The sequence below is a fragment of the Bactrocera neohumeralis genome, chromosome 3, assembly GCF_024586455.1.
Source record: "Bactrocera neohumeralis isolate Rockhampton chromosome 3, APGP_CSIRO_Bneo_wtdbg2-racon-allhic-juicebox.fasta_v2, whole genome shotgun sequence".
Classification (NCBI taxonomy): Eukaryota; Metazoa; Arthropoda; class Insecta; order Diptera; family Tephritidae; genus Bactrocera; species Bactrocera neohumeralis.
The window spans coordinates 15,827,005-15,840,340 of record NC_065920.1 but is presented as its reverse complement, the minus strand read 5'-3'; the positions used below and the strand labels follow the sequence as shown (position 1 = coordinate 15,840,340).

Sequence of the window (13,336 nt, the reverse complement as noted above, 5' to 3'; positions counted from 1 at the left end):
CACATTGAAAGTAATATCCAACCGTAACAGTAAACTCAATCGCAGGTGGAGGCAGTTGGCCAGAGCCAGTGTAAGGAGGACTATAGCCGAGTTAAAGGGGGTAAGGACTGCGTTCACAGCATGCCTATGGTCGCTTGACCGCAAAATCACGCATATAATGAAATTAACACAAAACAATAGAAACCGTTCACGCGCGATGTGAACACGGTGCATGTGGAGGCATAGCTTTGGTAATGTCAAAAATTATAAATGTTTGACCCAGAAACATGAATAAATGAAGGCGAATGAGAGCACTCAAATAAAAGCCGACTTTTAAGTGCGTCCAGGGCTTGTAGGTGGAGGAAAGGGCGCTTGGACGGCAATCAAGAGTATTGGCATGCATTTATGTATGTATGTGTGTGTGTGGGGGTTTAAGGAATTGCGTTGCGTGTGAATAAGAAATGTGGTTATTGGGTCTATATACTTATTTATATACTCGCATAGTATAAATGCAGTGAAAAGCTTCCATGTGTTACATTGTGGGTTGTGGTAGTCTTCGTTGAAAAGTTGGTTGGAATTGAGAAATTGAATGTTTAATGAAAACGAAATGGAATCAACTTGATAGTGGGAATATTTTGTATTGACGTCACGTCGTTCTTTTGCCTTTGATGGAGCTACACACTTTTATCCTTCTTTTATGGTGGGTTGGTTGAATTTACAAGGGAACTGGGATGTACTATAATTTCTTAAGGCACCTCCTGATGGTTCTTAGGATGGTACGTAGGTAGAACGTCTCTCTAACGATGCACCTGAGCCTTTAGTAGACCCATTGTGATAATGATGGAACTAGAAATCGACTCTCTTTCTTGTCTCCTCTCTGGATCACCCCGTGCTGAAAAGCTTTTTCTGTGCTACCTCCAAGACGTCGTTAAAAGTTGCAATCCCACGATAGTTGTAATTATTCTCCTATATAAAGACTTGCTTTCGCACAGAAGACGTTTTATAGTCTTCTCTACTTCTACCACCCGCTGATAGCTTCTACAAAAGACATTATATGGCGTTCGTAGTCTCCTGGCATGTCTGCCAATTGGACAGTGACCTGCTAGCACTCCTACTAGAGTTGTTATTTTCTTCCTATTAAATTTTAATAGTCGGCATGTGCGGCCCATAGTTAGTTGAGCAAGTCAAGGGCTGGCTCTACCGGCTTTATAAACTCTTTGCCTTTATAAGCTTTTCACGACAGAAATATATTAATTTTGCCATGAAGATTTCTAATACTCAGAAGCAAACGTCGGAGACCCATGTCCGTCCGTCCGTCGATCTGTCGTTCTAACCGTCAGTCAGGTCAGGTCGTAGGGTTGATCCCAAAAAATTGGATGGATCTCACTTGGACAGATATTTTTGCTTTATGTTACCCAAAAACTCCTAGAAATGCATCACCTCATAGATCGATAAACTGATTTGAGCTCACTACCAATTTTTTAAGGCTGAAAATATCACTTCGGTAGGTTCTCCAAAGGTCTATCTACCTCTGTTTAGCAAAAACCGAGCAATAGAGGAGAAAGTGACAGGATGATTCCAACTCGACTTTCTGCATACAGTTTTGGCAAGCGACGTCCGTCAAAATAGAGTGTCCAGTCAAAACACCTACAATTACGTCGAAATTGACTTTGCTAAGTGCAAATAAAGTTCGGAAGACTTCTAACGGTTCTTTTTTCATCAGTTTTGCCAAAGAGTGTCAAAATCAAAATTGATAGTTTTCAGTCAAAACCCTAGAATTGCGCCGAGCTTGACTTTGCTAAGTGTAAATAGTAAAGACCCAGACGGTCAGAAGGGTCCCACCAGTTCTGATTCCTGGCCAGCGCTTGCCCAGCACATTGGAGTTGCATAGATCCAGCGCCAGAACGCAAGAGGACATCGGAAAGTCTACTCGCATCCACTCGGATGAAATCCCCTCAGCTTATGAGACATCGATCTGAAATTTTTGCACACGTCCTTTTCTTTCCAAAATGCTGCTCATTTGTCGGAGCCGCCGATATCGGTTCTTGTATGGAAAACTTTTTCATTTAACGAGATCTCTTCAAAAATTTGGAATTTATTTAAGGCAACGGTACAATCTCCGAAGAAATTGATTAGTTCGGACCACTATAGTATATAGCTGTCATACAAACTGGCCGATCATAAGTTCTTTCATGGAAACTTTTATAATTGTGAATGGTTTGTAATATCCTCTGGAGTCACGTCACTTTGCCATGGTTAAGATCAAAAATATGGCAGAGAAAACATTCCACATACTAAGAAATTCGATGCTTGACTTTGAAGGCGAAAAATAATCAGAACTCGTTTCTTTTTTTGGAAACCTTTGCTCTTTTCTTTTGCATCAACATCCATATACCCTTTCACTTAAACGCTCAAAAGTAAGAGTCGTTCTCTAATGACCCAAAACTGTGTTTCAAATAATCGTTTCACTCAGCTAAGTGCGTTAAAAGAAAATTAAAATACCCTGGGAAACGCCAACTCATACACTTAAAGGTAACTGCGTTCGCACTTGAGTCATAAAAGGAAAAGTCAGTTTAAACGGAAATTCGAAAGTAGTAAATAAGCAAAAGAGGGAGGGGAAACTCAACGTCGACAACATCAAGATGATGGCTTTTATGAACATAACCCTCTTGGTGCGCATGGTGCAACTTGTAACCATACTTATATAAATATGTATAATGCAAATGTTGTGAAATTTCACGAAAGTGAAATACACAGAAAACATTGCTGGCCTTTCTTTGTATTTCCCCATCTCCTTGCCAGGTGTTGTGAAAAAGGTGTTTCTTGTTGCCTCAAGTTTTCGTGTTGACCACTTGAACTCTACCTTTTAAAGTGATTTTCATTTTAGCGTTAAAAACTTGAATGGCAGCAGGCAAAGGTAAATGTGGACGTGTCAGGTGATGTTTGCCATGAGGGTAAGCGTGTACTTTTATGGTGTTGGTGCAGGGCAAGGGTACGTCGCTGTGGTGTGCCTACCCCACAGGTCAGTTATACAGTGTCGCAATGTGGCAGCAATTTAACAGAAGGATTCGTTAGCAATTGAAATTCTATCTAATCGAAGTAATTTATATATTGGCCAGGGTCGGAGAGAAGGATTCTTCTTCTTCTTTACTGGAGTAGAGACCCCGCTTAGGCCGTTATAGCCAAGTTTACAAGAGCCTGTCACTGCTTTTATCTTTTCGCAATGTGGCGCCAATTGGAGATTCCAAGCGAAGCCAGGTCTTTCTCCACCTTCCAAAGGAGTGGAGGTCTTCCTCTTTCTCTGTCTCCCCCGCGGGTACTGCGTCGAATACTTTCAGAGCTGGAGTGTTTTCATGCATTCGAACGACATGACTAGCCAGCGTTGCCGCTGTATTCGCTGAACTATATCAATGGCGTCGTACATTTCGCTCATCGTTCCATCGAATGCAGTATTCGCCATTGCCAATGCGCAAAGAACTTTAAACCGCAGAACCTTGCTCCCCAAAACTCGTAACGCCGACTCATTAGATGTTGTCATCGTTCATGCCTCTGCACCATATGTATAGCAGGACGGAACAAATGAGGGACTTATAGAGTTTGGTCTTTCTTCGTCGAGAGAGGTCTCAATTGCCTACTCAGTCCGAATTAGCACTTGTTGGCAAAAGTTTCTCTGCGTTGGATTTCGACGCTGACGTTGTTGTTGGTGTTAATACCAGTTCAAAGACAGGTGAAATAAACTATAAACTAGATAAGACAAAAATAATCTTTTTGAGGCCGTAAAACCCAATGTAACCCCTTAAACTTGGTTTCGATTCTAGTTTCGAATTTATAACAAACTTATAGCAATTGACTGTCTCTGAGTGCATATCTGACAATAAAAGTTTCTCATAAAATCCATGAGCTTTTCGAAAGAGCTTTTTAAGAGAGCTTTTTAAAAGCTTCCACAACATTTCAAAAGAGCTTTTCAGGAGCTTTTTTTTTTTTTTGATCGATAGCATCAAGATGGTCATAAATTTAGCTCTCCATAAATCATCATCATACTGAATACCAAGAACTTTAATCTTTTTCTAACTTTGAGGCTTGGCGCTTAGTATAAAATTACATTGAATTATCTACCAAAACTCCTCGCATTTTTTAATGTAATTGTTTCATTAGAAAAACCACCAAGTCAAAAGAAGTCATTAAAGTCCAAATCCCATAACTCAAATATATATTCACACCCTGCCGTTGCTCAACTTTCGCTAGCGTTGAACACTGTGCAAAATTGCCAAAACAAACGAAGCATAAGCCACCACAAAGCCACCTGCTGTGTATGTGCTATTCGATCCTTTTGGCTAAGTTTTGCTCACCGCAGTACTCGCACTCGCACAGAGCATGAGAATGCAGAATGAGCATGACATGGAATGGCCGCCACAACAGCGAGCGCTAGAAAAATGTCCAAAGCGCTGGACACAAAGGCACTTAGGCGACACTTAGCAGTCTGCAAAGTTGGCTCGCGGCGAGTGGACGCTCAACTCATTTATTTGTCTGTCCAGAAAAGAGGTTTCATTGTTTAAACAATAACACGGCAACAATATAAAACGCAAAAAACCGATTAAACCAATAATATATAAACAAAACAAGTGGCAACAACAAATATATATACACAAACACCAACTGTATGCACATAAGCGCGCCTGAAGCCCGTGAGGCACTTCGTGTGGCACGTAGCGTACAATGACCGCTGCAACTGACACAACGCATCAACAGTTGCGCGTATGCCCTTTGAATCGGCCGGCAGGTGCCTGTCCCTGCAATGATAGCACGTTGAAAATATAACACAAACGACGCATAACTGTAGAACAATTCGTGTAGAAGAACTCAAGCGAAGAAAGCGTTAGAAAATGCCAAAAATTTGCCACGACTGCGATTGTGTGGCACGCACGAGCGCCTATTGTCTGCAGCAGCACTTTCGCACGGCCAAGGATTATCTGTGGGAAAAAGCTGCGCATACGCAACCGGCGATTGACGTACTGCAACGCTTTGTGCGTACCTATTGTTGCATTTGTTGTCGTTATCGGCGTAAAAAATCGATTGGCATAGCGCGCACCGATACAGCGGCCGTGGTGGAAGGTGGTGCGGCGAAAACGGAAGCGGACAACATGTGCGAGCCGTTGGATGGTATTGTGACAATAAAACAGAATAACAATGTGACTTTCGATGGCTGGAAACAGCCGCTCGAGGCGCCACAAATGCCGGCATACGCGGAGCAAACGGATATTGAACAACTGATTTGCAGCGGTGCGGAGCAGCCGAACAATAGCACGCCGGTGTTATCGGTGCCGGGCATTACAAATGAGGTCTGCATGTAAGTTGAGCGGGCATTGAGCGTGTGGGCGGTCAGTCAGTAGACGCTACAGGGTGGAAATATTGAGGGAAATTGTTGGGGTTTCACTTGTGGATGAACTTTTTGAGGGAGTCGTGGGTTCAGACTGTGAAAATAGAATAACATTTGAACTCATGTGTTTTGACTATGGAATATTACTTAGGAAAGTGGATTGAATTATTCTAGTTCGACGAATTTACTTACTTATGAGTTTCTTCGAAATTTTCTAATTATAAAATATATGAAAGTCAGCATAAGTAAACACGTAAACATTGCCAAAAGTGGCTGGTATTACTTTTGCGTCGCTTAATCACTCCTTCCATTTTTAATCACGGCAGCACATTGCCGAGACTAAGTCAAATATAGCACTAGTAAATAGAACTATGTATGTGTGCAGTCAGTGCGTACAATGTATACAGAAAATTATAATTTTTTACGATTGTTTGCTCGAGTGTTGTATTTACGAAGCATATTAAACAATAAAGCGTGCGGTCAGTCATAAACAGTAATAGCAAGAGCGCGCACAAATGTATACTACAAGTTTATGTAAGTATACATTTAGGCGCTACCCTGTAGTGAGGCATTAAAATAGTCTGAAAAATACAAGTTTACAACTAGAGCGTGCTGAGGCAAAGAACTGGTCCGAAAGCCAGCTGATTTTTGCCACCTTTTTTGCCAACAGTTGGTGGAGAAAGCGAGGACTTCAAAATTTTTAAAGGATAATTTTTGCTGAACATATGATTTGTACATTTGTACTAAGCAGTTATTGGTACGTTTGGAACTGGTATGAAAGTAGTATATTTGTGAACAAAAACTATATTTACCAACTCAAAATCTGTCAATTGAAAGAATTTTTCATGACATGAAGCTTGAGAAGATTCGACACTGCTCACAATGACACTTTACGAAAACAGAAGCTGTATTCGAGATAAATTATTTAAGGAAATTTCGATGAAATATCAAAAAAAAAATTAAATTATTGTATCTAACGAAATTTGTCCTCCATTTCTCTCAGTAAGAGCTTTACTTTTCCAATTTTTTTAATATATATTTTTTTTTAGAAAAGTAGTAAGTAATCATTTTTCAAAAAATATAATTCTTGTAAAAAAATGTTTAGTTGCTTTCATAAATTGCGAAAAAAAGTATGTATTTCCCCCTCTGACCTCAAAACATTTCATTTAAAAATAGTTCTGCCTTGCTTTGAATACTTTGCATTCAAAACATCAGTGACACACACTTTTTCAATGCTGACTTCACGTTTTCGAATAACTTAAGGCCTTAATGTGCTGAAATAATGATAAATGAGTAATTACATATTTATGTATATATATGTACATGTGTATGTATGTATGTCAAACTTAACCCAAAAACGCAAACAGTAAGAAAAAAAGTACTTTTTGACCTCATTCGAAAACATGAATGACTTCAGCTGGTTTCCGAAAACACGAATCACAACGAGCACGCATATTTGTTGGTAAATATAACATAGGGGGACAAAAAAATGTTTGTATAATTATAACTTGAGCACTTCTCGTTAGTACTTTTTTCGAATTTCATTCTTGAAATGTAAGTAAAAAAATAAAAAATAGTACGAAAACAGTTTAGAATAGTACTAAAAATTGAAATGGTACTAAAAGTAAAAATAGTGCTAAAATTTTTAATTATTATTAAAAAAATGTAAATAGTAAAAAATTTAAATAGTACTAAAAAAATTTCAAAAAGTACTAAAAAATGAAAATAGTATTAAAAAATTAAAAAAAAGGTAAAATAATTAATACTAAAAAATAGTACTAAAAATTTTAATTATTATTAAAAAAATTTAAATAGTGAAAAAAAAAATTTAATTGTACTAGAAACATTTAAATAGTACTCAAAAGTTTAAAATAGTATTAAAAATTTAAATAAATTATAAAAAAGTTAAAATAATAATACTAAAAGAATAGTACAAAAAAATTTAAAAAAATCGAATTTAGTTATTAATAGTATCTTCAAAAAAAAGTAAAATAGTGCTAAAATTGTTCAAAATATTACTAAAAAAATTTAAAATAATTTTGAGATTTGTTATTTAAAAAAAATTCAAATAGTATTAAAAAATTTAAAATAGTACTAATAAATTAAAATATTACTGGAAAAATTTAAATAGGTACCAAAAAAAATTTAAATAATAATACTAAAGAATATAAATAGTACTAAGAAATTTAAAAACGTTTCGAATTTCGATATTAAAAAATAACTTAAAATAGTGCCAAAAATATTTAAAATATTTTTTTTTTAATTTTAAAATAGTACTAAAAAATTTAAAATGATTTCAAAATTTGTTAAAAAAAATTTAATAAATTCCACTTTCGTTATCAAAAAAAAATTAAATATTGTTTACTAAAAGCAATTTACTATAAATAGTACTAAGAAATGTAAAAATATTTTGAATTTCGATATTAAAAAAGACTTAAAATAGTGCCAAAAATATTTCAAATATTGTTTAAAAACTTAAAATAGTACTATAAATTTGAAATTATTTCAAAATTTGTTAAAAAAACTTAATAAATTCGAATTTCGTTAATAATAACTAAAATTTTAAAATAGTAATAACAAAATTAAAATACTACTATTTTTTTTTTAAATAGTACAAAAAAATTTTAAATGGTAGCAAAGAAATTGAAAATATTACTAAAATAATACTAAAAAATTAAATAATATTATTAAAAAAATTTAAAATAGTACTACAAAATTTTTTAATAATTTTGAATTTTGTTATTAACAAATTTTAAATAGTATCTATTAAAAACAATTGAAATAGTACTAAAAAATAAAATAATTTCAAATTTCTTCATTAAAACAAATTGAGAATTGTACTAAAGAGTAAATAGTAATAGTAAATAGTACTAAATTTTTCTAAATACAACTAAAAAATTAAAATAATACTAAAAAATTTAAAAGAGCACTAAAAAATTAAAATAGTACTAAAAAATTTAAAATAATTTCGAACTTCGTTTAAAAAAATATTAAAAACGTATAATAATATTAAAAATTTTAAACTGTACTAAAAAATATTTAAATAGTACTAAAAAATAATTAAAAAAGTACTTAAAGAGTAAAAAAGTACTAAAAAATTGAAAACAGCACAAAAGTAATTTTGCTCATTCCAAACAATCACTGAACTAAAGGATCTGATCAAATTTGAGCCGGACTGACAAAAAAAAAAAATTGCCAAAAATAAGAAACTATACCACATATTAATGCAAAAATGTATTGTGTGTTTATGCAAATGAAAGTCTCAAGTTTTAATTAATTGCCTTCAAAAGGAAAAGAGTAGACGACACACAATGTTTGAGCGCCTACAAATATGCAAAAAAAAAACAAATTACGCACTTCGCGCTAAGAAAAAGCGTCTAACGGCAAATACAAGTGGCACAATGATGTGTCAAATAGTAACGGACTGTGCTGCGTGGGTGGCTTCGCAGTAAAGTGTTATGTCATTAAAGTGAGTGATTCAATTTCAAATTTAGCACGCCAAATGCGAAAACTGTATAGCGGAGGAATGGCGGCTAATTTGACTTCTCCCGACAAGAGTTCCACTTTCTTCTAGATTTTTTGCCTTAATATAGGGTGGGAATGGAATAAATATAAATGAACGCACTTAAGCTGTTTAGTGGGATATACTAAGTATTGGAACCGAATACGCCTAAAACCCCACAGGGGGTGTGCCTCAATGATTGAATTTACCATTTAGGCGTCGCTTACGCATTTTAAATAAGAACAGCGAACAGAAAACAAAAAAAAATTAACAACACAATAAATTACAGGTTATCCTTTAGACACCAGAAGAAAAAACACAACGGAGTGTGGCGCGGATTGTGGAAGGACCTTTGCTGCTATTACGCTCCAATAACTGTTACAGCAAGCAATTTAACGCTAACGACTTTTATTAAACAGTTGTCAACAACTCAAATAAAATCACATACACACATACACACATACACTCTAGCGAATAGCAATTGAGACAATTCATTAGAGTGGCAAATTGCCCAGTATCATTGTCAGCATAAAAAGGTGAAGGGGTTAAAGGGCAGGGGCAAATTGAAATTGAGAAATTATATTTTTACTTTTGTCCTGCGTTTATTTCTGAGCTGAAAACTGTTTGTTTGCATATTTATTAATTTTTCAAATGCAGCAAGTTCAGTGAACTCAACGCCAGTGGGTGGAGACTACGGTTATTTGCACGTACATACATACAAATACTTGCTAATGTTAATAAAATGAAAAATAAAATTAAAAAGTGGTCAGGTGGGGACGCTCACGTTCAAAAACATACCACAAATGCGCATGAATGCTTTGCAGTGCCTAGATGTGCGTGCCACAATGGACTGGCATATGTATGTGTATATATAATATATTGATTATGCATTTATAATAAAAATAAGATCGGTTTAAAATATACATATGTGTGCGTGAGTACCATAACTTTCACATTTTATGCACTGTTTTCGAAATGAGTTCGAAAAATTCCAAATTTTGGTTAATGTTTTCAAAATAAGTTCGAAAAATCTTACGAGCTGGTTTCAGCCTTCGTTACATCGGCCAAATAACAGTTTTTGATAAAAGAAAACAGTAGACAATAATATTTGAAATAATTGGAATTTCGACATTGCGAAAAATTCCACATTTTTGTGTAAAATATTTTAGAAATGAGCTAGAAAGTGATTTATGCTTTCGTTATGTCGGTTTTTGATAATATATAAAACTTCGAATTTTCGATTTGAGTATGCGATGTTTTCGAAATGAGTTCGAAAAATCTTACAAATTGATTTCAGTCTTCGGTATATCAGCCGAATAACGGTTTTTGATTTTGACATTTGACTACAATATTTGAAATTTCGATTTGGTCAAAATATATACATACATAAATAAGTGTGAAAAATTATACATTTTTATGTAAAATATTTTCGAAGTGAGTTCGAAAAATCTTACTAGGTAATTTCAGCTTGCTTCATATCCAACAAAAACAGTTAACAACAATATTTGAAATTTCGAAGTTGCGTGTGAAAATTCCACATTCTTATTTAAAATATTTTTGAAATGAGCTCGAAAAACCTTAAGAGGTGGTTTCAACTTTCGCTATATCAGCAAAATATCGGTTGTTGATATAAAAATAAGCAATAATATTTGAAATATTGAAATTTCGAATTGAATAAAATATAAACATGAGTGCGAAAAATTCCACGTTTTTATGTAACATATTTTCGAAATGAGTTGGAAAGTGGTGTCAGCTTTCATTATATCGGTTTTTGATAATATTTAAAACTTCGAATTTTCAATTTGAGTATGTGATGTTTTCAAAATAAGGTCGAAAAATCTTACAAGGTGATTTCAGTCTTCGGTATATCGGTCAAATAACGGTTCTTAATTAAAATTTAAAAAAAATAAAAAAAATATTTGAAATTTCAAAGTTTCGATTTGGTCAAAATGTATGTAAAATATTTTCGAAATGAGTTAGAAATTGATTTCAGACTTCGTGATATCTACCAAATAACGGTTTTTGATAAAACAAAAAAAAATTACAATATTTGAAACTTCGAAATTTCGAACAACGACGAATTTAAATTTTCTGGTGTTTGGCAATAACTTGTTGTTAGATTAAATTTTTCGTAAATTTTTTTCGAACAACATCAACAATTTTGATATATTTTTAGCAACTGTAAATTAAAACCCAGCACTACATACCTTTTTGACAATGTTCCCTTGTGATTTGCTTTCCTGGCAACAACAGTCATTGAATAAGTTTTTTTGAGAATAATAATAAATTTTTTATAACATTTTTGAATAAACCGAAGAAAACTGCCATAGAAATATAATACAAAGACAGAGATAGGCTAAATACGCATTCGTTCGCGCCTCTGTTTAAGACACTGCAAATATAACACATTAATAACAGTAATCCCTTCTTTACAGTAACAGACCTGGGCCATTGGATGGAGAGGCAGCTGTGATTGCGGCGACTGCAATTGCGGACATGCAAAAACAGCAAAATAACGGATCGAAACAAGCCACACCAGTTTCGAATAAGTCGGTAGCATATTCACTGAAGTCAACTGCTTCGGCGCAATCAGCTGATACACTTAGCCAAACAAACGGTACATACGAAGAGCAGCGAAACGAAAACAACGCCACACAAAATCCCAACACGGATAAGGAGGATACAACTGATAACGGTTCAATCATACAAATGGGTGCTTTGCAAGACGCCTGCAGTGATAATGAATCGAGCAGTCCGACACCAGTGAAGTGGCGAAGCGAACACGATGTTTTGCAGTTGGAGGATGTGCAGGATTTAAGCAATGCCAGTGTGGCGACAGCGAGCAATACACCGTTGAAAAAGAATGGCAGCTTGGCGAGTTTGCACAGCAAAAGCGAGAGCATCAAAACACAGCTCGGCGATACGCCTACAGTGCTGTCGCGTACGCAATCCGTGAAGTCCTTGTTAATAGAGGAAGACATTGAAGATAACAGCAGTTTTGTGGTGATGGATGAGCTGCACAGCAAACGACAAGACAGCGGCCTACGCGAGCATGCGCGCGAAGCAAGTGCCAGCAGTAAAGAAGAAGATGCACCGCAAGCCTATGTAGATGAGGCGGACCATATGTATAACGAAAATGAGCATGTACCATCACAGCCGCAAACACCGGTACGCTCGCGACCACAGTCGCGTTCGCGTTCACCCACCATCGCAGAGATTAAAATGCTATCGCGGCGCAATTCGATGATAAAGTCTATGGAATCCCTGTACGAACGCCCACCATCGAAGCAGGAGCTCATATTCGACCAGACCAGCACCGAGTCAGGCTCTGCGACAAGCTCACAGCTCAATACAAGCATACCAATTAAACCGCAACACACACCGTTAAAGCAAAAGGCGAAAACTTCACACTTTCTGAAAAATCACCGGCGAATTTCACCGGTAAAACAAGCTATTAAAATGCCACAAGCCGAACTCTATCCACCAACATTGCAACGCTTCGACAAGCCGCGAGACGCTTTGCTTAAAACCTTCGATCAACTGGACTCCAGTAATTGGGAGGTCATTATGCTAGGCCTTAAATCAATGGTGCGCCTAATGAGGTATCATCCGGAGCAATTGGAAAATCAAATGCATATGGTATGCATACAACTAACGCGTTCGGTGCGTAATTTGCGCTCGCAAGTGTCACGTGCCGCCTGTCAGGCCACCACCGAACTTTTCACACTCAAATCGAAGTGTCTGGAACAGGAGTGTGATGATTTGGTTTGCGCACTGCTACATCGTACGGCCGATACAAATCGTTTTCTGCGCGCCGATGCCACACGTGCCCTAGAATCGATGTGTGATAATTTAACGCCACCAAAAATATTAAATATACTCACCACAAAGGGAGCGCTGCATCAGAATGCGTTGGTGCGTACAACGACGGCAAAACTGTTGCATCGGCTGGTTGAGCGTCTAGGCAGCGATAAGGTGTACACTATGCCACGGGAAAATCGTGACAAATTCTTTGTGACGGGCGCCAATTTACTGCTTGAAGGTAGTCTGGAGACGCGCAGCTATGCTAAATCAATATTTCGACTGCTCTCCGATCATCCCAACTACAATCGTTTACTTATTGAGGTGATACCGGCGCGTACATATCGCAATGTGGAAAAAACGCTGAAAAGTATACGTTGAAAACTTGTTTCCGACTACAAATAAATTATAAAATTAGTTACTTAGTAAATGCAACGATATTTGTACATAAAAGTATATTTAATGTGATTCACAAGAATGTTTTTAAATGCGAATTGCTCTGTCACATTAGGGTAGTTATATTTTAATAAAATTATAATTACACATTTATTACAATAATTTTTTTTTATACACTGAGCAGGGTATACTAAGTTTGTCATGAAGTTTGTAACACCCAGAAGGAAACTCTAGTCAATTTAGCCATGCCCGTCTGTCTATGCATGAATATGCGAACGGTG

At 35.9% G+C, this 13,336-nt stretch overlaps 1 protein-coding gene across 1 annotated transcript in view; it reads left to right on the top strand.

Moving 5' to 3' along the window:
• LOC126751940 (uncharacterized) overlaps window positions 1-13,208 on the top strand; it is a 37,452-nt gene extending 24,244 nt beyond the window's left edge. The window contains exon 9 of the mRNA XM_050462407.1: window positions 11,294-13,208. Coding sequence (XP_050318364.1) covers window positions 11,294-13,040 — 1,747 coding nt within the window. The 3' untranslated portion in view covers window positions 13,041-13,208. The remainder of the gene's footprint in view (window positions 1-11,293) is intronic.
• Window positions 13,209-13,336: the final 128 nt, after the last annotated feature.